The 26,921-nt window shown below is 48.3% G+C and overlaps 8 protein-coding genes across 8 annotated transcripts; 4 read left to right on the top strand and 4 right to left on the bottom strand.

The window, feature by feature from the left end:
* Nucleotides 1–827: 827 nt before the first annotated feature.
* ANOM_002836 (protein arginine N-methyltransferase) lies at nucleotides 828–3,650 on the bottom strand (the record flags this gene model as incomplete). Its single annotated transcript, XM_015548093.1, has 4 exons — nucleotides 828–1,118; nucleotides 1,197–2,746; nucleotides 2,848–3,475; nucleotides 3,534–3,650. The coding sequence occupies 4 exons, from the start codon at nucleotides 3,648–3,650 to the stop codon at nucleotides 828–830; spliced, it is 2,586 nt and encodes an 861-aa protein (XP_015410754.1).
* Nucleotides 3,651–4,254: 604 nt separating this feature from the next.
* ANOM_002835 (DEAH-box ATP-dependent RNA helicase PRP43) lies at nucleotides 4,255–6,985 on the top strand (the record flags this gene model as incomplete). The annotated part of the gene is made up of 3 exons (XM_015548092.1): nucleotides 4,255–4,562; nucleotides 4,636–6,502; nucleotides 6,559–6,985. The coding sequence occupies 3 exons, from the start codon at nucleotides 4,255–4,257 to the stop codon at nucleotides 6,685–6,687; spliced, it is 2,304 nt and encodes a 767-aa protein (XP_015410711.1). The 3' UTR covers nucleotides 6,688–6,985.
* A 261-nt stretch (nucleotides 6,986–7,246) lies between these two features.
* ANOM_002834 (uncharacterized protein) lies at nucleotides 7,247–9,445 on the bottom strand (the record flags this gene model as incomplete). The annotated part of the gene is made up of 1 exon (XM_015548091.1): nucleotides 7,247–9,445. One exon carries the CDS (start codon nucleotides 9,443–9,445, stop codon nucleotides 7,247–7,249), a length of 2,199 nt encoding a protein of 732 aa, XP_015410710.1.
* A 269-nt stretch (nucleotides 9,446–9,714) lies between these two features.
* ANOM_002833 (nucleobindin SSP120) lies at nucleotides 9,715–10,560 on the top strand (the record flags this gene model as incomplete). The annotated part of the gene is made up of 2 exons (XM_015548090.1): nucleotides 9,715–9,933; nucleotides 10,001–10,560. Coding segments are annotated over 2 exons (627 nt in total), but the record flags the coding sequence as incomplete, so codon positions are not given.
* A 567-nt stretch (nucleotides 10,561–11,127) lies between these two features.
* Nucleotides 11,128–14,032, bottom strand: hmt1 (putative vacuolar ABC heavy metal transporter (Hmt1); the record flags this gene model as incomplete). The annotated part of the gene is made up of 3 exons (XM_015548089.1): nucleotides 11,128–12,442; nucleotides 12,502–13,619; nucleotides 13,676–14,032. The coding sequence occupies 3 exons, from the start codon at nucleotides 14,030–14,032 to the stop codon at nucleotides 11,128–11,130; spliced, it is 2,790 nt and encodes a 929-aa protein (XP_015410708.1).
* A 3,579-nt stretch (nucleotides 14,033–17,611) lies between these two features.
* On the top strand, nucleotides 17,612–21,844 carry ANOM_002831 (WD repeat protein; the record flags this gene model as incomplete). Its single annotated transcript, XM_015548088.1, has 3 exons — nucleotides 17,612–17,838; nucleotides 18,023–18,717; nucleotides 18,774–21,844. 3 exons carry the CDS (start codon nucleotides 17,612–17,614, stop codon nucleotides 21,842–21,844), a joined length of 3,993 nt encoding a protein of 1,330 aa, XP_015410741.1.
* Nucleotides 21,845–22,269: 425 nt separating this feature from the next.
* On the bottom strand, nucleotides 22,270–23,986 carry ANOM_002830 (uncharacterized protein; the record flags this gene model as incomplete). Its single annotated transcript, XM_015548087.1, has 2 exons — nucleotides 22,270–22,848; nucleotides 23,090–23,986. 2 exons carry the CDS (start codon nucleotides 23,984–23,986, stop codon nucleotides 22,270–22,272), a joined length of 1,476 nt encoding a protein of 491 aa, XP_015410740.1.
* A 282-nt stretch (nucleotides 23,987–24,268) lies between these two features.
* ANOM_002829 (splicing factor cactin) lies at nucleotides 24,269–26,156 on the top strand (the record flags this gene model as incomplete). The annotated part of the gene is made up of 5 exons (XM_015548086.1): nucleotides 24,269–24,766; nucleotides 24,822–25,301; nucleotides 25,358–25,984; nucleotides 26,052–26,084; nucleotides 26,139–26,156. 5 exons carry the CDS (start codon nucleotides 24,269–24,271, stop codon nucleotides 26,154–26,156), a joined length of 1,656 nt encoding a protein of 551 aa, XP_015410748.1.
* Between the last annotated feature and the right edge of the window lie 765 nt (nucleotides 26,157–26,921).

Here is a 26,921-nt window from a genome sequence, read left to right as displayed (position 1 = left end):
GGAAGGACGAACCAAGACGTTGCTTGAAGGACCAAGCAATACCCTACAGGTAATCAAAACATCTAATCAGAACCACATCCCATGCACCGATAACAACTACAACCTTCTCGGATCAACGTCACCAACCATAGCGGTCCGCCCACCCACGTTGCCAATAACTCAACAATCCCACGGCGTCAGCGTACCAAGACTTCCAAGACCCCTTCTTTTGCATGTTTCGTCACACTATTGATTTCCTGCTGCTCAACCACACCCTTGATCTGCAGCCCCCCTTTCTCCTTGGAGCGAGATGTACAAAGCACAGCTGTCCCGTAGGTGCAGGTGTAACTAAACTGCATCCAGTGTACTCCGTGTCTGGTTTGCTTTATCCATGCGCGCCCTGCCCACGGTTTGCCTTCCGTTTGGCCCAAGCTCGGTTCACCTGACTCAACTCTTGGGCGCCTATCGGTAGCACAAGAGGCTGAAGTATCAACCACCACCATGAATGAGTATTGATCATAGCTTGGGGAAACTGTGGTGGACGTCTGCATGTCCGGACATACACAGCTCCCTCCCCCCTCCAAAACTTTGACTCTTAGGTTATCCAGTGATTTTTATTCAGAACAAGTCATGATTAGGATACAAAAGTATATTCGATCAATGAAGAAACGCAGTTGGTGGAGGTATTGATACCCAAAACATCCTACTACTCAAAAAAACTGTACTTGCCCTATCTCCTGCAAATCGCCGTTCTTCTCCATATACCTGTTTGCGACACGACGTCATCCGCACATGACTGATGATGGAATTCGCACGGTCTAAGTGTACCATAACCAGAATCGCCTGCTTCACATCAGGCATCCCTCCTTGATGCTCGAGTGCAGTTCACTCATCCCCACCTTCACACGGCGCATCCCACCACGGCCGCTGCTTTTCCGCTGCTGCGACTTACTGTCGGCGCTAGGAGAACCGCCTCGGGCACCGCTCATAACAGGAGCGATGAATTCTGGAGCCGGGGGGTCCATGTGGCCCTCAAGGGCAAAGACTTCAACCATCCACTCGTACCAGACTTTCCGGTCATCTGTTTGTCTATACATAGTCACGACCACCTCACCATTATCGGGAACATTAAGGGGAGTCTAGATGATACTCATTAGTGTTTTCTGGTCCCTCTACTCCGGAAGGGGTGACTACTGAAGGGAAATGTAGTTGCGTACCTTGAGGGGGAAGTAGATTGGAAACCAACTGATCATATTGGCACTCTTACTGTCCATGGTAACGGGATTGGTCGAAAGTTCAACATCCCGGTACAAGACGGTCTCAAAGTAACCAGCTAAACCGTGGCAGACTCCACGGTTCTGGGTAGGAAAAGCCAATCGCGTCCGGCGCACATTGTGTGCATTGGAAATTGTCGATGTGGAAGGAGATTGTGGAGGGATATACCTATTAGGGTGGGAGAAGGACCATGCAGTTTGTACAAATGGCGCAGGAGTTTCGCTTCCAGGTAGTGTCGATATGGAGGACCGCACGTTGCTGTGGTAGCTGCCGCCACTAGTGGTATTGCCCGGCATGGTAGGCTGGTTCGTAGAGAGAAAGTCGACAGCGTGCAGCATCACCACGTACGGAGTTTCTGGAGCTGCAGGGTTGGAAATTGTTTGATGCATAACATCAGCATGAAGCTTCGGAGCTGAAATAGGCGTGAGGTGGGCCGTATATGATTCAGGAATAGATATGCCATGAACCGGATTGATTAGATGAGTGATGCCGTCTAGACATTCAGGGGAAAGCTCATTGTCGCCGAACGAGCCAAGTAGCTCGGAAACCACGATATCAATCGTAGTAGGCATAAGCTCGGGAGCAGGGCTACGGGTTGCCGCATCGGAAGCTTGTGCTTTGTCATTGGGGTCGGCCTCCGCATCATGAAGCATTGAATCATCGATCCCGAGAGACTGGCCCACCGGTGCTGAGGTTTGTGAGCTCGAGAGCTTCTTCTCAACTTGAGGTCCTTTCCAACTTCTCATGTCCGACTGAACAAGGGTGACTTTTCCTCCCCAAATAGTAGCATTGTGACGTTGGAGGAGAACGAAGGCATTAGGGTTCTTTTCCACAGCCCACATGTCAATATCAACGCCTGTTTCGGCGCTCGCTTTAAGTGCTCGGGTGACTAGCGGTCCTCTGCCGGCGCCTACCACAGCGACAACAACTCGGCCATCTGGGTTCGAGGTGGGTTTTTTCTGCTCTGCCCAGTCCTTCAAGGCTTTTGCAATAGCGCGCTCATACCATTCATACTTAATAGGATCTTTCTCAAAGACCTCATATGTGATGCTTTCCAAGTTGACTGTCAGTGGCTGTAGCGGTGCTTGCAGATAGTCCTGATAGCCTACACCGAACCTCTCGATAGCAGTTCGAGCTGGCTGCCGCTGCTGAAGATTTCTAATGTATGAAAGATGGGGTGTGGGGTCGTAATGCTTCTTGTTGGAAACTGCTGCTTGTGCGAGACTTGGATATTCGGCGCCTTCTAGGTTAGTGGCATGCGAATTGTCGGCGTCCACACCTGGGACAGAACCAACATCGCACAGAAGAATCCATGGTGGGCTTCGAAGACGCATAAAACGAGCGATCAAAGATTGATGGGCTTTGGATAAAACGGGGTAACCCTTTTGGTTTTTGATGAAGGAATTGGCATTAAATGTAAGCAGGCGAACCGGCTCTGAGTGCCACCGAGATTGGACGGACATTGAAGGAAGGTGCTTCTGTAATGAGAGCGCTAGCGAAACTGATTTAGCAACAAACACGCAGGGTCTATAACCAACTGATAAGAACCGAAACCCGAGGGTTGCCTTGGAGTGGCGGGAGATGCATTCTTACCTACGAAAAGCCTTGAGTGATATTTACAGGTCCTCCTGATGGTGTCCCAAGCTTCCCAAGTTCCATATGGGTCCTCTTTCGGCAATTGTCCTTCTTCCAAGTTTACAAGGAATTCGTCCCGGGCCAAGGGAGCTAGGTCGCCCATCTCGTCGACCTCGAGATCCGGGCTATCAACTGCTCCCAGCCAGATATTAAATTGAATATAAGGGCCAACACTGATGGCATCCTGTATCGCTCTTGCGTAATAAGCTACGCCTTCTGAGTGCATACCCTTGTGGTGAAGTTTAGGGCCCGGGATCAGAAGGTATCCGATACCACAAAAGGCAGCATAAGCGACCTCCAACATGAGGACCTGGCGGGATATATCTGCAATCAATGGGTCCGGAGAACAGAGATCGATCCATGAGCTTGTCACGCCCACAATCTGGGTCATTGCTTCGTTCGGAGTCAAATGGGTATCAGAAGGTGCCAACGGCGGGATGACCAGGGGTCGTGTATTTTGCGTTGTGCCCATAGTTCCATGAGCATCAGGAGAAGCTGCCTGTACATTGGACAAGTGCGAAGAGAGCAGACTGAGAACCCGGGAATGGAAATGAGATGTGGTTATAGGGGCGGTAAGCATATCATACTGATGGTGAGTAGACGTTAGCACGCAGAACGGGGGATCAGAATTCTGCTATCCATACATTGCTTTCATGAGCTGCCTGCACAATCTGGGTCGTAATCGGCACTGTGCGTTTGCTCTCATGTTGTCCAATGCAGAAACCAGGACCCATATCCTCTGGGTTGCTGAAGCCTTCCATGTTAGTAAACAAAAAGAGCTTTTCCAATGTCACAATTAAAATTCCTGTTTAATTTGCAAAAAAAAATCATATGTCACAGTTTGCTCAAAGAGTCGAATCCGTTTCCGCGTAAGAGAAGAGAGATTGAAATCAAATTATAAATTTTGAAGAGAGATTATTCTTGACACGGTATCTGTGTGGAGGATTAGTCCCGCATAACAGGTCAATTGAACATGGATCCAAGACGAGTTCTGAAAACCATTCCGGAACGATCCTGAGGAGAAAAGAAGAGATAATAGTAGTACCCGGACTAGTGAGTGTCATTCACCCCTCACCGAAAGTTTAAGGAAATTGACCCTACCCTGTCTTAACCCTGAGTCGCGATACAATCCATCCCATCATTCAGTCCCTTGCCTGTTCGTGGGGTCAAAGTGGCGGCAGAATATAAGGGCGGTGAGAGTAAAATGGAGACGGAGCAGCTGTGGCGATGTGCGGCCGGCTTGCCTTATCGGGAATACTTTTTTTTCAATCCGTCAATAAAGTTGTCTTGCGGAGCCGATTACTTGAGACTCAACTGCACGAACAACTTCTGGCCCCCCGGTCCTTCTTTTACCCCTCCCACGCCATGGTTGATCGCCGCTCTGACTCCGAAGACGGTTCGCGTGCTAAGCGTCAAAAGATGGATAAAACTGGCACGGATCCCAAGGACAATCCGTACCTGGCTCATATGTATGCGGACGCTTCGTCGAACGGCAACGAATGGGTTGAAGACAAGGATTCGCCATTTGCCAAAGTGAAGAGACATCAGTCGACTGCCGCTCAGGCACAGAAGATCGAAGATGGAGACATCAACCCTTTCAGCGGCCAGCCATACTCCAGCAAATACTTCTCGATTTTAAAAACTCGGCGCGATCTTCCTGTTCATGCGCAGAGGTAAGTACAAACGTTCTCTTTTCTTGATCGCGATTATATACAAGTGAGCGACCTCTAATATTCATGTGCAAAGAGATGAGTTCCTTCAACTCTACCAGAAGTCCCAGATCCTAGTCTTTGTCGGTGAGACTGGTTCCGGTAAAACTACCCAGATCCCTCAGTTCGTCCTGTTCGATGATCAGCCACAAAGCCAGCGCAAGATGGTCGCTTGTACCCAGCCTCGACGTGTGGCTGCTATGTCAGTAGCGCAGCGTGTGGCTGCTGAGTTGGATGTCAAACTTGGAGAGGAAGTGGGTTACAGCATCCGTTTCGAAGATATGACGAGCCCCAAGACATGTCTTAAGTACATGACGGATGGTATGCTGTTGAGAGAAGCCATGCACGATCATAACCTCAACCGTTACAGCACTATTATTCTGGACGAGGCCCACGAAAGAACCATGGCCACTGATGTTCTCATGGGTCTTCTCAAAGAAGTCGTAGAACGTCGACCAGATTTGAAGATCATTATCATGTCTGCCACTCTGGATGCCCAAAAGTTCCAGCGCTACTTCAACGATGCTCCTCTTCTTGCGGTTCCCGGTCGTACTCACCCAGTCGAGATTTTCTATACTCCTGAGCCTGAGCAGGACTATGTGGAGGCCGCCATTCGCACTGTCTTGCAAATTCATGCTACAGAGGATGATGGTGATATACTTCTGTTCCTGACTGGTGAAGAAGAGATTGAGGATGCTGCGCGCAAAATCTCACTAGAGGCAGATGAGATGGTGAGAGAAGTCGATGCTGGCCCCTTGAAAGTCTATACACTGTACGGTAGTCTTCCTCCGCATATGCAACAACGCATCTTCGACCCGGCCCCACCACCGCGTCGTCCTGGAGGTCGTCCCGGTAGAAAGGTCATTGTTTCCACCAACATTGCGGAAACCTCGCTCACAATCGATGGTATCGTCTACGTCGTGGATCCTGGCTTCTCGAAGCAGAAGATCTACAACCCTCGTATTCGTGTCGAGTCCCTCCTAGTATCGCCTATCTCTAAAGCCTCTGCACAGCAAAGAGCCGGTCGTGCAGGTCGTACTCGTCCCGGAAAGTGTTTCCGTCTTTACACCGAGGGTGCTTTCAAGAAGGAACTGATTGACCAGACGTATCCGGAAATCTTACGGTCCAACCTTTCATCAACTGTGTTAGAATTGAAGAAGCTTGGAATTGATGACCTTGTTCACTTCGACTTGATGGACCCCCCGGCTCCGGAAACGCTTATGAGAGCTCTTGAAGAGCTTAATTACTTAGCTTGCCTTGATGACGATGGAAACCTAACCCAACTTGGACGTCTTGCCTCGGAATTTCCTCTTGATCCTGCAGTTGCGGTCATGCTGATCAGCTCGCCTGAGTTCTATTGTTCAAATGAAATCCTTTCTATCACAGCCTTGCTTTCAGTTCCTCAGGTGTTCGTGAGACCTGCGTCTCAACGAAAGCGAGCGGATGAGATGAAGAACCTTTTCTCCCACCCCGACGGTGACCATCTTACTCTCCTTAACGTCTACCATGCTTTCAAGGGCCAGGATGCACAAGAGAACCCCAAGCAGTGGTGCCATGACCATTTCCTTTCCCTACGATCCCTCCAGTCGGCAGATAATGTGCGCATGCAGCTCCTGCGGATCATGGAGCGCGAGGAGCTGGAAATGGTTTCGACGCCATTTGAGGACAAGAAGTACTATGAAAACATCCGACGTGCTCTCTGTGCCGGATTCTTCATGCAGGTTGCGAAGAAGGAATCTCAAGGCAAGAGCAAATACACGACTATTAAGGACAACCAGAACGTCCTCTTGCACCCGTCGACTGTTCTAAGCTATGACGCTGATTGGGTTGTGTACAATGAATTCGTGCTCACGACCAAGAACTACATCAGAACCGTCACAGCAGTCAAGCCTGAGTGGCTCATTGTAAGCTCACTTCCTTCTCCCCACCAATATATATCTTTAGCTAATGGTCTTTACAGGATATCGCACCCACCTATTATGATATCACGACCTTCCCCAAGGGCGAAATTCGCTCTGCATTGCTCCGTGCTGCAGAACGGTTGTCTCGTAAAGAGAAAATGCGTGGCGATTCCAGCCGGAAGCGTTAAATTATTATCCATTTTTTGTTTATAGATTTGTTATCATTTTCACCTCTTATGCTATCTTTAGTTATTGGGGCGTTGGCCTAACGAGATGCATCCTCTCCGTCTCTGAATCACCAGGATGTTGAGTTGCGTGAGGCTCTGTTGCGAAGCTTGAACACTTTCTATTCCGATGGGATGCAGTTAGACTTGAGACTACCCACAATGTCCTTAATGGTATAGAAAGGACAATTGCCGATATTCTTATGAGATTAAAAGAATGAGTTAATTCTTCGGGCACATAAAACCTTAATAAAAGCCATAATTCATACAGTCTACATGCGTAGGGTAAGAGGCTATAGAAGAGATCCAGACCAAACAAAGTCCGAAGATGAGAAAAATCTAGTTTTCGTCGTAATAATGTACAAACCTTGGAGGTATCAACATATATAGCAAGAGGATATGAGAATAGAGACCAAACGTACGCCCTTCAATAAATGCCTATGATGTACACAGTTTCCAACCCGATCCTTCTATGAACACAGTGCGCCAGGTGGATATTGGGAGGATATCACTCGTAGAGAGTTCAGTTTTCAACGTATCGAATGTTTACCGCGCTCGGCTCGACCACGCGCGAGTTCGTATGACGAAGCTTGTCTTTTAATTGTCCGAGATCCTGGGGACTGGACTGGGAATGGCTGAGTGCGGACTGTTTTGTCAAGTCAAAAACCATTCGTTTGAGCTGCGCAACCTGGTCCTTCAGAGCCATGATCTCTTTTTGGTGAGCCTTTGCTGTAGCCTCAGCATTATAGAATCTGTTGTTCTCCACGTCAAAGGTTTTCAGCAGGTTTTGCTGCCCGTCCTCTTCGGGTTTCTTATACTCCGCGGCGCGGCCAGCGAGCACAGCTGATAGAACTTCCTGGGAGTATGTCCCCACCAGCTTATGCCATTTCCTCGCAGAGCCTTCCTCCTCGGGCAGAGTAAGGTCGTTAAGCTGTTCTCCGACCGTGTTCACGAAGGCACAAGATCTCTCCCACAGCGGCTTGTCCTTAGTTGCTCTAATCGTTGACGAATCCTCAGCTACGTGCCACCGGCGGAAGTGAGGATCAAATGAGAATTTGACGTCTGCTTGTTTTTGTGCAGACCTCCAATCAAATCCATTCTCAACCGCGGCTACGATAATGGCCTCGGAGACATCGTGTCTGTCGCACGCATCACACAGATGTACCATCAATACTACCAACCTTTCGAGAAGGTGTGACTCGTGTTCCGTGGATGATGCCATGAAAGCTAAAGATCTTTTGATGGTTTCCACCCCTTTCTTCCAATCACGGCGAATACCGTAAAATTTCAAATAGGCATAAAGAGTTGCAAAATCGTCCATGTACCCTGCCGCTCTTGCGGCTTGCTGATAGGCATCGGCTCGGTCGGGTTGATCGAAGCGCAGGCAAGCTATGATTAATGCAGAGTACATAACCGAATTGGTCATATTGCTGGGAGGAATTGAGATCTCGACGCCATTGATCACCGTCCGCTTAAAATATCCCATGGTGGATAAGTCTACCGGGTAGCTCTCACCACACAGCATTTCCAGAAACAAGTCGAATGCTTTGAGATTTTTGGATTTGCGGTAAAAGGATATTATTGAGAGAATAAAGGTGGAATTTAATGGAAATTTGTTCGGCAATACTGTCTTTAAGACCAGATCACCTAGGTCATTTTGACGAGATTTGGTGAACGTATAAAGCATCATCCCCAGGCAAAATGGTCGGTCGGGATCAGTAGCTTGCAGCAGGTTGCTGGACAGCCTCAAAAGAAGCTCTTGAAGAGACATAGTCCCTTCGAGGTATAGATCTGTGTCGCGACGAGCCTCCTTGTTGAGCTTTGCATTCTCCCAAGCCATCTCCTTGATGTTGCGTACACGGAGATCCTTTGCCAAATCATCAATATTCATGTCTCTTTTTGTCTTCAGCTCCTGTAAACGTATTCGGATTTGATTCAATTCATGTAGGAGCTCCGCTACATTCAATTTGGGCACTGAACTATCGGAAATGTATTTCATCCGAAGTCCCATGTAAGAGTGCGCAATTGCCGGGCGTAGCAAAAGTCGTATAGCCAACTGTTTCACTGCAAGCTTCCGTATAACCTTCTGGCGGACTATGTCATATGACAGCCACTCGGGGTAAGCATCATCTTCAAAACTGAAGCCAAACTCCTCCTGTATATCGTTCTGCACCGGGTCATCACTTTCGGCGACCAGATCCTCTAGGGCTTTCCCGTCATATTCATCCCCCTTATCGAGATAAGTTTGAATCCCGTCCTCAATTCGAGCCTCATAATTATCTTGCGAGCGAACGTCGGCGGCGAGTGAAGGTATCGGTACACTCCTTGTAGTATTTTGGATTCCCACTGGTGATGATCTGGCAGAGGTGCTGTATTGTCGGCTCGTCAATACGCCATTGAATAATGACCTCCGCTTCCGCCGTGCTGCAATAGTCGCCAAAAGGCGTTGTTCCTCGTCCACTAATTCGTTGACTTCTTCCTTGACAGCTGCGATCTTCTCCTGCCATTCATGGCGTCGTTGGTCTTTGGCTTGGGCATCAGCTAGAGCTGCAGCCGCAAAGATACTTGTGTATAGCGCTGTGACCGAGTTTCCAATTCGTAACCGCCGTTTACTGGCTGCTGATGCCGCCCTTGACGTTAGTCCGGGAGTCGCTGTGCTTAGACAAGAAACGCAATGACAAGACGAGCGCGCCGAGGCGGCCCGGGACCAAAGGCTCTGCATTACCGCAACATTTCCTGTACAGTCGATTCCAATGATAAGAATGGCGATAACGCGGGGGTCGGCAGCTTGCCCTTAGGGGCTCAATTGCGTCTGTCGGGACAAGGGAGTGTGTACCGCAGAAACAGAAAAGTGGTTCATGTGCCGTCGGACAAAAAAGTCATAAGTTCGGCGGAGCGGATGCAAACACTGCAAACAGCCTCTCTACTGCACGGGCAGTTCGTTGTCCGAACTGGAATCCAGGTATTAGTACTCATAGAAAAGGCCACATCAACAAGGTTTAAATTACTCATTACTGCCTGTATACTGAATCAGTTCTGATCATTTCACTCAGTACGCAATTCCGAGGCTGTGTCATTTGAAAATGCTCGGCCACTCCGTGTCTCTTGCTACCGTTCTGCTTGCCCTGAGCGGCAGCTTCGCGAACGCTCATGGGTCTCACTCGAATGAACAGAATCCTTCTTCGGACTGGGCTTCTCGGCACATGCAAGGTGCGTTATTGAGTCCAATTGCTCCTGAGAAAGTTAGAAGCACCTTTCTAATATCCGTACATGACAGAGGAGCACCACATTGATTCCTTTGATCCTGCATCCTTCTTCACTTTCCACGACTATGATAACTCAGGGGCATGGACAGCCGATGAGGTACGGAAGACTTATGGTCTCGACGATGAGTCAAATGCAGGTGTCAGTGAAGAGCGCAAGCAGCAGGCTGTCCGGGAAGTATTTGGGCTATTTGACCCTGGGAACTCTGGATTCGTTACTCGAGATAACTGGATGCGTCTGATTTCCGAGGGCAAGCGTCTGCCTGATTTCGGGTTTGGACCTGGCCACCATGGCGACATTGAATATGAATATGAGATTCATCATTTCGAGAAGTATCATGGAGATGATGCCAAGGAGGAAGACCTCACTCATCCAGAAGATATTGAGCATTTCCGGAGGCATGATGAGGAAGACGACGCTGCTTATCGGCTTGAGCAGCTTGAGAGGATGCAGATCGTGGAAAGGAACATACCACAGAAGTTCCTCAAACATGTTTAGAACGTGTATATGTAATACGTTATGCCATTCTGTACATATAATGTTCGAAATGTTTACCTACCACCTACCATTGCAGGCGCTTCCGAGTAGCTTACTGTCTGTCCCGTTTTCTCTCTGCTGGCGATAGTGTTACCGCGCCTGGTCACCTCGAGCAGCAGCCCGTTTGCGTCCAAGTGGTCGTCGAAAGTAATGTGGAAGATTTGATAGTTCGTATTATATTTGCTATGGACGAGTATCATGCATTATTTTCAAAGTGTAATTGGTCCAGAAAATGTATTCACGGATCCAGCTGCCTCTTCAGCAAGTTTTGTATGAATTGACAAGGAAAGCGCGTCATACAAGTCGTAAGTCACTTAGAACGCCAATTTTACCGACTTAATTGAATGGAACACGAGAAGTAATGCGAGGCTGGAACAACGGGGAGAAAAGAAAACGAAAAGTGTATCCCTATAAGTGCATCTTCCCAAAAAAATAAAAGAAAGAAAAAGAAAAAGAAACAAGGGCAAAGAAAAAAGGGAAAAAGGACAAAAGTAACCCTAGACTTGGTATATCATCCCTCGGACACTCTAAGTATAAGCTCTTTATATGTGACTGAAACAACGCCTGGGATAACTCCCCACGCTGACTTGTTCCGGTTCTGCTCTATGTTTTCTGATCGTGAGCGGGCCAGTGATGGCCCTGTGTCTGTCGGACCGCAGAGGCATGCGGCTTACCATTTTGGTCCTCGTCAGACTGACTGGAACTATCATCCCCAACAGCGCCCGAGGTTGATGCACTGCGCAAGCGCTGGGCACGATCTTGGAGTACTTGGGCCTCCGCCGCTGCCCTCTGCGCTCGTATTTGCTTGCGCCACATACTTGCGTAGCGGCCTTTCATGGCTAGTAGTTGATCGTGGGTGCCACTCTCCGCGACCTTGCCCTCATGTAAGACTAGGATGCGATCTGCAGTCGTAATGGTGCTTAGTCGATGAGCGATTACAAGCATGGTACGGCCACGTGAAAGAGTGGACAAAGCTCCCTGGATATGCTCCTCGGTCTCTGTGTCCAACGCGGCTGTAGCTTCATCCAAAAGAATGATGCGCGGGTTTTTCAAGATAGTACGAGCAATAGCCACTCGTTGTTTCTCTCCTCCACTGAGTCGTAGACCACGTTCACCGACCTTGGTGTTATATTTATCAGGGAAGGACATGATCTTGTCGTGTATACTGGCAGCTTTGCAAGCCTCGTAGACGTCTTCGTCTGTCGCATTCTGGTTGGCATATTTCAGGTTGTACATTAACGTCTCATTGAAGAGGACAGTATCCTGCGGAACAACGCCAATGTGCTTCCGGAGAGAATCGATTGTGGTGTTTTTCACGTCGTGCCCGTCGACTAAGATACGCCCCCATTCGGAATTATAGAAACGGAAGAGTAAACGGAAAACGGTGGATTTGCCACCACCAGATTCACCAACCAAGGCTGTCGTCGTTCCCGGCTCGCAGCGGAAAGTAAGGCCATTCAGGGCAGGTTTGCGGCTATCATATGAAAATTTGACGTTCTCAAAGGCAATATCACCTTTGCAAACCGGTAGAGGAGTAGAACTAGGCATATCGACAACTGTCGGTTGTTCTCGGAAAAGCTCTAGCAACCGCTCCGAGTTGATCAATGCCGATTGGATGGATCGGTAGAAGGTGCCGAAAAAGTTCAGAGGGCCCTGGAGTTGCGCCATATAAGTGAGAAGCGACACGAATTCACCAACGTCCCGCTGTCCCAGTGAGACCTGATAAGCAGCAATAAAACAGGCAATTAGTAGTCCAAGCATAAAAACTGTATTCTGAGAGGTATTCATCAGATTCAAAGAAAACAAAACATGGTATTCAGCCCGTTGGAAATCCGATACTGCTCCTCGGTACCTGTCGAATTCGTAGTCCTCGGCATTAAAGTACTTCACTGTTTCATAAGATACCATGGAGTCATTCCTAAAGATTACCGGGTTAGCAAATCCGATGTAGCGGAACATAAACACCATAAAACGTACTTGACTGCATCTTCTTGTCTTGAGGCATTGACCATTTGCCGCCGGATCTCTGCTCTCCATTGTGCCATGCGGACAGTGACATAAAGGTAACAGAAAGTGACAATGGTGACGACCAAAGCGTAGTAAGCATCAAGCGCAATGAGGAAGTAGACAATGGCCACACAAAGATCGACTAACATGGGCACGACCTGAAAAGTGACTTGTTCGAGGAAGGTATTGATAGAGCTACCTTTGCTCAGCGCAGACAATACTTCACCGGTCTTCTTACCCAGGTGGAAATCAAGGCTAAGACTGTGCACATGCTCGAAAGCCGCAGTCGAAAGCTCCATGTAAGAATATTGACTCACGGGAATCCAAAGACTGGAACGCAATGAGCCGATTAGGCCCTGGTTACCCTGCAACCACCGGAACAAGATATACAAACAGATATCAAACCACGGTACATTAAAGTCGTCGCCCGTTTTGGTCAATTTGCGGGTGATAACTCCAACTTGGAGAGGCACCAGGACATTGACAACGCGTTGCAAAACAATCAGGATGAAGCATATAACCACCACGATCTGCAGTCGACGGGACTTCGACGGCCAGAGATACGGAAAAAATAACGAGTATCCGCTAAGATACTCCCACCAGCTAGTAGATGGAACTGTAGTTGGTCGAACCCAGGCATCAGCAGGCTTAGAAGGCTGCTGGTTAGCTGGAGTTGAACCATATGCGTTTCCATTCTCTGCATGAGAAGGGTCCAGTAACCCTGTTGTTTCAGAAGCGCCATTGGCATATGCTCTTGGTACTTTTCTGGAGCTTGAATGCATCCTAATGGAACTGAACACGTAAAGTGCGACCAATGTACTGAGGATCAGCACTCTAACGGAGTTACAGGTAAGCTCCGTGATTTCCCAAGAAGTCACGCCTTTCTGCAAACGACCCCCAGTCGGATCTCCTACAACTGGCTCATGATGGTTGCCAGCGTTGATCGAGGAGGAAATTCCCAATATAGCCAACTCAATGGGCACTGCTACCAACCAAGGGACAAACTGCGCAAATGTCGGAGACGGATCTGTATCTAATAAAGAGACGAGGATAATCGAATAGACAAAGAACGAACCCACAACGTAGATCTATAAAGCATTAAATGCTGCACTGATTATATTCCCCAATTTTTCACGGCACTTACCACAACGGACTGTCCACACCACCATTGCTCCGATCTAGAGACTATAACATGTGCCACATTGACAGCTGCATCCCCAAGAATGGTCAAAAGTATACCCACAGATAACCACCTGAACAAAGATCTCGTATTCTGAGAGAATTTCTGGGGATTTTTCATGACTGCCATCGTACTTCTTGACCGTTTGGGGAGTGGTCTCCCGCCTGGACCTGTCTGCGCCGCGGTAGGAGAATTGTTGGCATTTTTGGCGGCAAGGACAGAATTGGCAATGAAAGCCGATATGAAGACCAGGAGGAGGAGTATTGGATATCCAGTGCGAAGGTACTCCAACAATTGGCGAGTTGTGTGGTGAGAGTCCATCTTGAATAGTCCTCCAACAAGGGTCCAAAACAAAGCTCAGATCAAACCACCATAGGATATTTCCATGACACAACAATCGCACCTTCCCGTAAAGCCTGAGTGCAGCAAGGAATTGATGAAGTTGGACTCGACTCGGAAACGACTGAGTAGTGAACAGCAGACCTGAATCAGTCAATCGAAGGGTCGGATTTGTAGTATTGCTGAAAGGGATCGGCAGACACGTGGGGCGATATTTCACTCGTCTTGCTCGTTTGTTTATATTCTTCTTTTCGGGGTCTTCTTGAGGCAGGTGAGCAAGAGGGGAAGAGGCAAAATAATGAAGTCTCTAAAAGTTTTTTTTGGAACTAATTACAAGAGAAGAGTATGCGTGGATTGACTAAAAGGTTATATGGGGAACCAAAGTAAAAACCGGACGGAAAATTGAAACCCCAAGAATAACGGGAAAGAATTAAAGCGTATAGCAGGAGAAGAAGAAGAGAAGACCGGAAGGGACCGAGATGAGTACGAGAGGAGGAAAGGGGAGAGAAAGAAAAAAGAAAGAGAGAAGAGAGAAGAGAGAGGAGAGAAAAGAGAAAACAGAAAAGATACACGAGAGGAAATGATCGTTGGAAAGATACAAATAGTACTCGGACGGTCGTGGAAGAGTGACGGTGTGCAATGCGAATCTGAAGTCGAGAACTACCCAGAGTAGACTAGTTGGACCCAGAGTCCCAGAAAGCAGCTGAGCTTGGGTGGCTCCGGAGGCAAATTTGGGGGAAATGGCAAAGAGGCAAGGGAAAATCTAAAACAAATAAATAACAATAATAATTAATGGAGAAATAGGATAAGAAGAACCGAGGAACGAAAATTTCCCAAGGAATATCAAAACCTTCTGAACTAGCGGGCCATATTCCTTCTACTCTTTGAATGATTTTTGATGCGAATCGGAGGTTTTTTTTGCTTAATGTTCTTCTTTTCTTTTTCCTTATATGTACTTTGATATCATCTTAGTACCTACAGCGATACCTTACTGCGACGGAAAGAGATTGAACTAGTACAGAGTAGTACGTAGCCGTTTTCATCATAATTCCAACCCAGGTTATTTTCGGAACCGCGTCAATATTGACATACTGACATACTTTCCCTCCTGGTCACTGCCCATGGGCTGCCTGTGCTGAATCTGAGATGTTCGTGCCCAATGGTAACAGGGATTGGAATGAATGTTGGAAGGATTGGTTAAATGCATGAAGAAAAAAAGAAAAGAAAGGAAACTGAAAAATAAATAATAAACGATAATTTCCATGCATGATATCGCTGATCCCTCCTGAGCGGAGAAAGTGCCTGGGGGAAAAGTATTACACGGAGACCGACCACAAGCGAGAACTGAGATGCTGAAATATAAACTTTTGGGAGCTCAACTGTTAGGTGATTTTCTAAGAACATTTTAATGCTGCGGACATCCTTCTAGATAGTTATTGTGTAACGTGATATGTATGAATATGTACAAGGAGCCATCCCTCGAGGGGATGTTGCGGTAAGATTGAAGATTACTAGAGGGGAAGCGAAAAAAGAAAAGGAAAAAAGGAAAAGCAGTTGCATAATTAATAGATGTGATTATTGCACAGTATGTAGGGATATGTTCGTGACAGATCTCGATGGAGAAGGGGATGGATGGTGGCACAAACCGATCGCTGCGAGGATCAGGATTGGACTGTGGGAGCTGCATTGCATGGGTTCGAAGCACCCTGATCCATGTTCATGGGCCTCCGAATAGGTTAGTGCAAATCTTGGTAAAAAAGGATAGATCATTTCTCCTTAGTTACTCCGTCCTCGACATTTCTTTTGAAGGGCTCATTCTTTTTGTTGTCTTTCTCGAAACCAAGGTATCGTCTTAACACCCTGCGTAGGTGGCTGAGAAATAGTTCAGTGCCAGGGGCAGTATCATCTCATCTCACAATGGATTTAGCTTGTTACACTTCTAATTAATATGATTATATTATATTGTAGTATGATCAGTGATGAGGAGGTCGTCTTTTTTAGACATGCTTATTTTATTTGTCTTCGGACACACCCATGTTCACTTAACCCTCTTCAAGAACAAACCAACCAGGTGGACCATAATCAACGGGCAATTCATCACCAGACCACCCCCAAAATGAGTGGAATGATGACCATGAGTGATTCAGGTCAGGAGTATGCGGGGGGGGGGGGAAACAATTCTTCAAGTCGAGGACTTCCCTGCACCCCGAGTCGTCTTCCCGACGAGTCGCTTTAGTTTGTCCCACCTGAGGAGTCCCGAAGGTCCGGATGATCTAACACAAAAGTGTCGTTGGTATGTAAATATGTACGTACCTCCTATGTATACCGTATGTACGTAAGGTACATCTCGGATCCAGACATAAGTTGTCTGACTGTCTGATCTTAGTCAATTCGTATGAGACTGGTCTGAGACATCTAGTAATGAGTGAGTAGGAAACCATCGCCATTAATCGGCCTAATTATCCTGACGGTGGATACGCTCTGTCTTCATCCAAGCCACCCGCCATACAATAAATACATCCATACCACCATGCATCACTGGACAGTCAACTACTTCTAAATATGCAACGAACTTAGCTAGTATAATGTCTGTGTGTACATGTACGTCGCACACCGCTTTTAGCATGCATACCGGCTCGTTGGATCCATTCATAGAGACGTTTAACGGCATCCTGCCAGATAAGTTCACCCAACAACTATGGATTGTACACATCACTCAGGTGTCAATTCAAATCCCTATTGTTCTAACTTTGTTACTGGATACATAACTCTTCGGATCCATCACCTGAACAGGTTTAGAGGTGGGAACTGAGAAGATTTAATTAATTTGGAAATATCATTAATAAAAAAATTGATAAACACTAGGGAAAAAAATAAAAACAAAAAAAAAAAAAAAAATAAACTTAAGATGAAAACAAGAAAAGGGCCGGTATGGTATGATACAATCGGGTTAATGGAACCAAAAAAGAAAAGAAAAAGAAAAATACCTCAGACTAAACAAGATGAATTGTTGTTGTTGTAGGAATGAAGTAAGGTCTAGAGTTTGTCTCGAGTTTGTTTCCTTTGCTATTTACACAGTACCTACTGGGTAGGATTTACCAAACGCTCTGGTGGAAACCTCCCCCAAACTGGCGCTAAATCCGCACATCACGCGTCCTCGCCACTCTATTATTATTCGAGTGGTCACTAATTCTCCCTCACATTCCTCAGGTTTGCTGACTCCTGATACTTGCTTCATGCACCTCACATGAATCAATCCAATTGCTTACTCCTGATTACTACCCCAGTTCGACCTCTATTCAACGTTCTTACAGGTGCTGACTAATCCTCATATGGGGTCCTAAGGCAGCCACCCGTCTAATCAGTTAGTCAGTCACGAGCGCATCGCATCTCCAAAGAGTCTCCAACAGGGAGCTCCGCCTTCTAAAGCCCCCCCCTCCTTTACTCCCATTCCCCACCTCCACCAGCTCCATCTTTCTTGTTTGTTCGTCGTGGGAACTTTGTCAAACATGGACCTTCATCCCTTATCGGGTTAAGTCGTGATTGACTGACCTCTTGAGGATGTCCGATAGCTCTCGGTTGCCCACCCGAGGCAGTTCCTCCCCAGCTCCTCCCCCTCCTCCTCCACCGGCCCCCGTGCAACAAAGCAAATATTCAAATCGCGCGGCCAGTGCTTTAGCAAGATTTGCCCAGCCCTTCTTTTCTGGGTCTCGACCTCCAAGTCCGCAAGCTTCAGGGGTTCGTGCAGACCTCTCTGCCGGTCCTTGTTCTAATAGGTCCAAGTCCTTGTATAGTTTCCCTTTCCTGTTGCTCTTCTTTCTCATCGCGCTTTCCCGCCTTTCCCCTCCCGTATACCCTTTGCGTTGCTCCAGCTTCATTTAGAATCTTTTATCTAAACAGGTCACACTTCCAATATACAGCTTTGCACCTTGCCAACGAGGCTTGACAGCAACCTTCTAACAACCCTGCTAGACCGGGAGCGTCCCAAACGGTCACTCATAAGACCGGGATTCCGATTGCTGCTTTAGATATTTCTCCTCAACGGACACATGCAGTAGTCGGGGGTAAAGAGATTTTGAAGACCATCCGTGTCTCACCCGACCATTCTTCCGAAGAATTCAACCTTCGCAATGCTATCATCGGTTACTCCTCCACTCAGAATGATGGCAGTGGACTCTCCGCACGCTATAAAGACCAGCTGACAGTGCGGGATGTGAAATGGTCACATGGCAATTATGACACCATTATCGCCACTGCAGTGGCCAACGGCCGCATTGTTCTCTATGATCTACAACGCACTGGCCTGGAATACTGCCGGTTTCAGGGGCACAGCCGCCAGGTCCACAAATTAGCTTTTAACCCGCATCGGCCGGCATGGCTTTTGTCTGGCAGCCAGGATTCTTCTATTCGAATGTGGGACTTGCGCATGGCATCCGCAGTCAGGCCATGTTCGAGTAAGGAGTTGTATAATGGGAACAGCGATGCAGTTCGAGATATCAGGTGGTCTCCGAACGATGGGTTTGCATTTGCAACCGCCACGGACAGTGGTGCCATACAGTTGTGGGATTGCCGGAAAACTACCGCCCCCTTGCTAAGGATCACCGCTCATGACAAGCCATGCTTCTCAGTAGATTGGCATCCTGATGGCAAGCACATCGTCAGTGGTGGTACAGACAGGCATGTTAAAGTTTGGGATTTCTCTTCCTCGGCTGAACGTAGGCAGAAACCAACATTTCAATTCCGGACACCCCAGGCCGTTGGGAATGTACGATGCGTCCGCCATCCTGGAACAACGAACATGACACTTCCGGTGGTTGGCAGTCAATTCAGTTAGTAACGTCCTATGACAAAGAAGACCCACGGATACATCTCTGGGATCTTCGGCGTCCTCATATACCATTCCGAGAGTTTGATCGGTACGAGTCTCATGCTGCCGATTTACTCTGGCATTCGAAAGATCTGTTATGGACTGCTGGCGAGGCCGGTGTTTTCACCCAAACGGATATCCGATATGCCCCTCAGGTCGTAAATCAACGGCCGATGTGCTCCTTAGCCTGGAGCCCGAGTGGTGAGGTGCTGGCTTTTGTCCAGAAACGTACCAGGCATAGTACTGTACGCCTCAGCACCACGGAGTTCATGGGCCATCCTGAAGAAGGGAGCAGTAGCGCAGAAGCTTTGAGTCACAGCCCAGCAGAAGACTTTCTCGATGAACCTTCGTTTATCTCGGTTAGGCACCGACGTACTAAATCAAGCAGTGGTCGGGCGTCTAAGTCACTGGGCAGCACTCCTCCAGGTGCTCCCGAATTTAATCCCGTTCTGTCGCTGGAGAAGGTGCTATCAAAGATCAAGCCTTCCGGACAATACCAGTTAGGGGCAGTTGGAAGTATACCTGGAGCCACAATGGATCAAGGAACCTTTCGATACCTGGCACGTCACTATGCTCCTTTGCTTAGAACCTCTAACAGCATACACTCAGATCTTCTACGATCACTGCTAGAATCATTAAGCCTGAACGCAGACTGTGCAGAAGATGCTTCATTAGTTAAGCTATCTCAAACATGGCGTATAGTAAAGTTCGCTGTCATTCAAGAACTGCAACTTAGAGCGAGGGAGCAACGGCAGGCTCCAGAAAAGAGCACCCGTGGCATCAGAACAAGATTGTCCGCAGAAGGGCAGAATTCTGAAAAGCCGAGAGCCTTGGATGAGGGAAAACCCGAAAAGGTGAAGAATCGGTTGTTCAAGGGTGTTATGGAGACGGAAGTGACCAGGCAGCCTCTCGTTGATGTAGAAAACGCCTCTAACATGACAACCCCGCTAGCGCAGCCTTTGCCTGACTGCACCATTTTATCGTCAGATAGCTCTATTTCGCATATGGCATCTTTAGATGACCCTACGGATATCCAACCTCTGCCACCGTCGCTTCTGAGCCCAAATCAAGGCACCATGAACTCGAATGATTGGTCTTCGATGTCCGATGTTGAGCCACGTATGCACCGCCAGTCGAATGCAAGCGAAGATACGCATTTTCCTGGCGAAAGCCTCCCATCTGACCCACTACCTGGGCTGGTGTCCCAAACTCTTGAAGATGACCAAAGATCCGCCCCACGAGCCATTACCGGAAGAGGTGACTGGCGCGCTCGGAGTCGCACAGAGACATCAGAAGTAGATGAATACGACCAAAAGATGGAGGATAAAAAAGCAGCCATTCGTGATTATAAACAGTATCCCAAAAAGATCCTGTCGCTCGAGTCTCACGTTGAGAGTGTGAGGCCTCCGGGCTTCCGCCGGCGCGAGTCATCAGAAAGTCTTCCCATGTTCTCGGCATCTACAGGTAGCTCACACCCTTCCAAATCAATAGGCACGTCATTATCGTCAGCGGCAAAATTATATGACGTTTCTGAAAGCGAGAATGCCACGGAAGGCGCGGAGAGTGAAGCCCCTCGTATACCATATTCCAGGACCAGAAGTGACTCAGTCATTGGCCCTGTTACCGTTCAAAACGAAGAACGTCAGGCTAGTGAACCTTTTGTTGAGGGTGTTCCAGATTCCAATGTTCATCTCGAGCGACCCTCTAGCCCACTTCCCCTTATGAAAGAATCCAGTCCTCTAGAGACTCCATGCTTTGAGAAGAATGGCCGTCAAAGTGTTGCCTACACTGCCGCAGCAGATAGTTCTACTTGTAGGGCTACACATGTGATCGATGATGATCTCACGGGGCTCATTATCCCTATAAGCTCTGCTGGAACGATGGATAAACCATGGAGCGCTGGAATTTTGCTTAAGGAAGCCATTAGGCATTATCATAGCAGTTCTTGTGTTGACGTTCAATCTGCTGCTCATCTTCTCCAGAAAATGCGCACTCTTTTCCAAAGCTACGAGGATATACTTCCTCGTGAGGAGTGTGAACTCATCTTCAAAACCTACAACGAACACCTTATACGTCAGTGCATGTACATTGAGGCGGCTGAGCTTCGACTTCTCTGCGTACCGGTGTATCCAGCAGTCTATGAGTATGCTCAAGTAGATACTACGATGAACGTGTTTTGTTTCACGTGTAAACGTCCATACGAGAACCCTTTGAATGACAATACGCGCTGTCATCGCTGCAACACGCCTCAGGAGCCATGTGCCATTTGCATGAGCGTTGACCCACCAGCCGAATGGGTAGCGGAGCATTCTGTCTCACCTGCACAGTCAAATCTTGAATTGGACTCCGAGACGTCGCATTTCCTATCGTCATCTCGTTCCTCCATTAAGACAGAGCCGATCCCAACCTCCGAGCTACGACGCCTGGATGAAACGTACGCGGTTTCATACAATTCTTCGGGACCTAAAGGGTCCGCGCTTTGGACCTGGTGTCAAGGCTGTGGCCATGGAGGACATTTAGCTTGCATCAGCATGTGGCTGAACGACACCTCTGTCAGCGAGGGTGGTTGCGCTACCCCTGGTTGCATGCATGACTGCGGCCCAGGACCCCGGCGTGAGCACAACCGTACCATTTTACTCGAGGAATCCAAAAGACGGGATTCGGCTGGTAGAAAGGCTGGCGTAGGTTTTGTAAAACGTGATCCATGGACCAGAGGGGAAAGCAAAGCTGTTGAAAAGGTTCGAGGCATGCTAAGTATTGGGACCTCAGGTGGCACAAGTGCTTCCACCACCAGCGCTGGGCCCAGCGTGTCCTCTAACTTGATGTCGCCCAAAAAAGTTCGACTTGTTACGCCTAGCGAGCAAGGGAAACGAAGGGGTACCTCATCTCGGAGCAGTCTTGGTGGTGGCAGCGGGCTAAGCACCTAACATTGACTCTTTGAAGGCAATTGTGAAGGCGCTGGATTGCAAGCACAACATTTTCCTACTACATACCGTTGTCAACTACACTTTTCCCGAATGAAGCGGTTATACATCCTCAGGTTAGCGGGTTATTTCTACGGCGTTCAATATGATACCATGAAACAACAATCGTCATATTTGTGCATTTTAAAGTCATTTGTACCATATCACACCCCAAAGATACCATCGATCTAATTTTGTCTTGCGAAATCATACTAACCCATATATCTGTAGTATATTGCAGTGTTGTCAACAACTCAATCCCCGGGCATTGCCAAATATGCCCGTTTTCAATTGCCACGTAATCCAACAGATGCCCTCAAATGTACATTAGATAGTGATTCCAGTTGGTTCACACAACAGCCTGTTGGAAAGTGAAATATGGATAGAACTTAGAATTTCCGCTTCTTCTTAGCTGGGGCTTTGCTCTTCGCCTCCAGTTGTCTCTTCAACTCTTCGCGCTTCCTATCCGCTTTTTCTTGGCCTTCCTCTCTCTCTGAGTTCTCAGTTGTCTTTGGCTGTCGACGTTCAGCCGATGGAGATCTTGGTGGTTCAGAATTGTGTTTTGATATCTCCCTAGGTGAATTATCGTTGCCCTCCTCTGCTTGAGGCGTCAAAGTAGGGGTCGCATCGTTTTTAGAGGGTTTGCCTCCGATAACACCGAGTTTACTGACTCTCTTTGTTCTAGTCTCTATCGAAGGAGATGTTGCGGGGGGTGGCTGGTCTGTTGTACTTGGGGATTTTATCAATGATGGAGATTGAGGCTCACTAGGGATGGCCTGCGTTTGTTTCTTTTTACCACCGATGACTCCTAATCCCCGCGGCTTACTTTGCGCTTTGGCTGATAACTCTGGTTTAGGCTTCGGTAGTGAAGTTGGTGCTAAAGCCACGCTTTCAAGGTCAGACTCTGAATCTGTCTGGTCGTCTGCTATTTGTGGTGCGAGCGTAGACGGAGCTGCTAGAAGTGAAGGCTGAGGCGCTTTAGCTTGTATTTTCCCACCGATGATCCCCAAACCTTTTGATGGTTTTGCAGAGCTTCTCTGCCTTTGCGGAGGCGACAGTTCCTTTAGAGGGGGGTTCCAGGGTCTTCAACCTGCCCAGGGTTTAGGGGGTTTTCCTCGTCGCTCTTGGGTTGCTTTAATCTTGGGGGTGTTTCCTGCCTCTGAAGAGAAATTTAACTGCGGTACTCCCGATTTTGAAGGATGCACTTACTTCAAACTCATCATCCTCTGTTTCAGTAGCCGTGTCAGTATCAGCCTCCAGCACATCTTCAGGAGGCTCGCGTCCTTTTTTTAGTTCGCTTTCTTCTCGTATAGGAGTCGGGGTAGTCTTGGATACAGTGAGTTTCTCCCACCACATATCCGGTGGTGGTTCAAGATTTCTTGATCGATTTGGGCCGCTAGAAGTGGATGCCTCCGCCAGAATATTGGCGGCAAGCCCCGATGCAGAGGCTGACGCGCTGACTTCCTCAAGCCAGACTTTCTCATCGAAAGGCGCAACACCTTTTATATGCTTGGCGGCCTGCGCCAGTGTTGTGCCTTTCTGACCCGTCCGTAAGCCAGAGATACCAGGAAATATAGTACTCAAGTCAATGCCCACAGCTTCGATCTTATCGAAGAGCTTGGCGAGAATCCAGTCTTTCCTATGCAGCTGGTCTATGAAGGATCGCTGGTGCGACTCCCAGTCAGCTTCCGCCTTTATGAGGGGAAGAAGTAATTGATCGGTAGCAGCAGACTGTGGCTCCTTGATGAGATGTGCAGCCCACGTCAGAGGCTGAAGTGGAGCCGGCAGTTGGGTAGATGTAGCCAACTCCAGCGAATCTCCTGGGCTATGATTCAAGGTCACAGTGGTTCCGGGCTGGCTACGCAGCGCATCTTCTATCTTTTGCAGGAGGACTCCAAATTGTTCCGCGTCCTCGCTCGGATCGATCGTGGTGTCATTTTTATCAGCTCTTCTCAGGATGTCTTGGTGGTTCAGATGCTCAGACCAGATGTTGGTAAGATCAGTTATGTACAGCTCGTAGCCTTTTGATGTTGAGGAATATTTGAAAAGAAGAGGAGGTATTTCCCCTCGATTTGTGATGCGCAATCGCTGCCACTTGATGGACATTTCTAAGCATTAAGTAAAGAAACTCTCGATATTTTCAAAAGCGACCGTGGCTGTAGTTATCAGATATACAAACATTAGTCTCTTAGGCGGCAAAGCCGATAAGGCGGAACCTTTACTGCTTTTAACTCCGCTGCTCCACCTTTTCCTTGGCGGACCGCGCTCTCCAAAAAAAGCATCAGACCCAAGTCTCATACTTTTGTTGACTTTAGGCTCCAACGCTCACAGCAGGCCTTACCTATCTCTGTCTTCCTTCTTTCATCGCCCTGTCTAGACGTGTCAGTTATGTCGTCGGGTTTTCCGGACAGATCGGGTTCGACGAAACGAAGCCGATCGCGATCTCCATCATCGCGTCAACCCCAGAAGCTCCCCCGCAGATACGATGAGAGGGACTACCAGAGCGATGGAAGAGGTCGATCGGCGCAGTCGCAGTCGAGGAATATGAAGAATCAGATGCGGATAAATCAATTACAAGAAGACGAGCAAGTGCGCGAATGGGTAGCGCAGGAGGACGTTTTCGTGCTTAAACAGGCCAAAAAGAAGGCGGAGATCCGTGTCAAAGAAGGCCGGGCGAAACCGATTGACTGGCTTACTGTCACCCTGCGATTTATCGACCCGACAAGGAACCCTCTTGATGATGAGATTGCGGACTCGGACCTGGATATCGTGGATCCGGATGGCGTTTTCGAAGGACTGTCTCAGAGTCAATTGCTGGACTTGGAGAAGGACATTGATACATTTCTGAGTTTGGAGGCAAATCCACAAAACAGAGATTATTGGAAGGTGTGCCGCATTGGGATCTGATCTATATGTAGTCATTGCTAACCGGTCTACACAGACTATGAGAATTATCTGTCGCGACCGTCAGAAAATTATTGCTCCGGAAGGGCGTGCGCTCAACTCCGTCGCTGCGGATATCAATAGGCTTTTAGGTCCTAAAACCTACGAGCAACTTCAAACCCTTGAAGTACAGGTCAAGAAAAAGCTGGATTCTAATGAACCCATCGATACCGATTACTGGGAAGAATTGCTGCGGAGTCTCACCGTCTGGAAAGCCCGCGCCAAACTGAAGAAGGTTTTTCAGGCCGTCATAGACGAACGTGTTCGAGGACTACGCCAACAACAGCGCGACGAAGCGGAGTCGGTTCGAGCAAAGCTTGCGCCTCTGGCGCCAGTCATCCAGCCATCGACCGAGGACAAAACACAATCCGGGTTGGATGAAGAATTCCGTGGCCTTGATCCCGACCCGCTGCTCCAGGTTCGCCCGGAAGACAAGGTCTTGGAGGTAGTGGATGAGTCGAACTTTTTGGATCAGGTGGTAGGTCACAGCGGCTCTTAAGCGGTACAGACCATGCGCTAATGGAATCTTTTTAGGCTCGCGAGCGTCAAAAGGTTCTAAAGATGGGTTTTGTGCCTCTCCGCCAGAGGCAGGCAGAGAAATCATCAGCTCTTCCTGTGAACCAAACACCGAACTTGCCTGCTGTTGCCGGCTCCTCTCGCTTTTCAGCCATACCAAATGAAGATTTCTCCCAGGCAACAAAGGCACTCTATGAGCGAGAGCTTGCGAGGGGAGTCAGTGAGAATGAAGAGATCTTCACGGGCGAAGAATCCGTGAGCACGGGGTCCCAGCCTCAGTGGGCGAACAAGTACCGGCCACGCAAGCCGCGATACTTCAACCGGGTGCAAATGGGCTACGAATGGAATAAGTACAACCAGACCCATTATGACCATGATAACCCGCCACCAAAGGTGGTCCAAGGCTACAAATTCAACATATTCTACCCCGACCTCATCGATAAGACGAAAGCACCGACCTACCGTATTGAACGCGAGCACGGACGAAAGCGCGGCCAGTCGTTTGCAGCAGCTGGTGAAGAAGATACTTGTCTTATTCGATTCATGGCCGGGCCCCCTTACGAAGACATCGCATTTCGAATTGTTGATAAGGAGTGGGACTATAGCGCTAAGAGGGAAAGAGGCTTCAAGAGCACCTTTGACAAGGTAGACGCGCCGATTGTTTTAGCCCCTGGTTCTAACTTCCGTTTGACTCTTCTGACACAATCAATAGGGTATCTTACAGCTACATTTTCAATTCAAACGGGTGAGATCCCCCCTTTCTGCCACGCAAAGAATTCCACTCTAACATCTATGACAGGTCTACTACCGAAAGTAAAGCCAACAGACAAACGTTTACTCGCATCGACCTTGTTATATTTATATCTATCGCGACCAAATGGTGTATGGGCGCATACGGCTACAATAATTGTATTCTCGGGGTTTCAACTTAGGGCACTATTTATTATCAACGTATCCATAACTGCGATGGCAGAGCAACCTACAGTCGGGTGATCTGGTTGGCCTGGAAGTATTAACCACTAGCTACAGTATTGGACCCAATTCGATCCACCAACGCTAGAACGTATCATAGGTACTAGTATCATCGGGCATATAGCATAAGGTACATAACCTCCCTGAGGGTTAAGCTTCCTGACTCGCAGGTGATGGCTCCCACGTGTGTGCAACCGTGGACTAGGGCTTATTTCCACCACCATCAACGCTCCAACTCTGGCTTATTGCGGTGGGCTTTTGCCTTCCAGCGTCACGCGATTCTCGTCCCATCGTTTTCTTGAGGAGCGGGTCACGTGTCGCCAGGGAACGAACGCCTTCTCCCCCACACATACGGACGGCCACTCAGATCTGAAATGCCGTCTTTCTAGTTTGGCCTTCGGCGAATGAAAGAAACCTCTGCAACGATGCGGCTTTGGTGCCACCCAAGCCACCCGCATATCGTTTCAATGGTTCCGGCTGGTCGGGGAAAGCGGGAAAGGGCCTGAGTGTCTGCAGGCTACAGTCCCAGAACATTGAGAGCTTCCGGGAAGTTGCCAGAACGTCTCTTCCAGAAAGGCTTCCATCTAGTCTGGCGTACTGTGGCCAATAT

Source organism: Aspergillus nomiae, assembly GCF_001204775.2.
Source record: "Aspergillus nomiae NRRL 13137 chromosome Unknown contig00024, whole genome shotgun sequence".
NCBI classification, from domain to species: domain Eukaryota; kingdom Fungi; phylum Ascomycota; class Eurotiomycetes; order Eurotiales; family Aspergillaceae; genus Aspergillus; species Aspergillus nomiae.
This window is presented reverse-complemented; position numbering and strand designations above follow the sequence as displayed.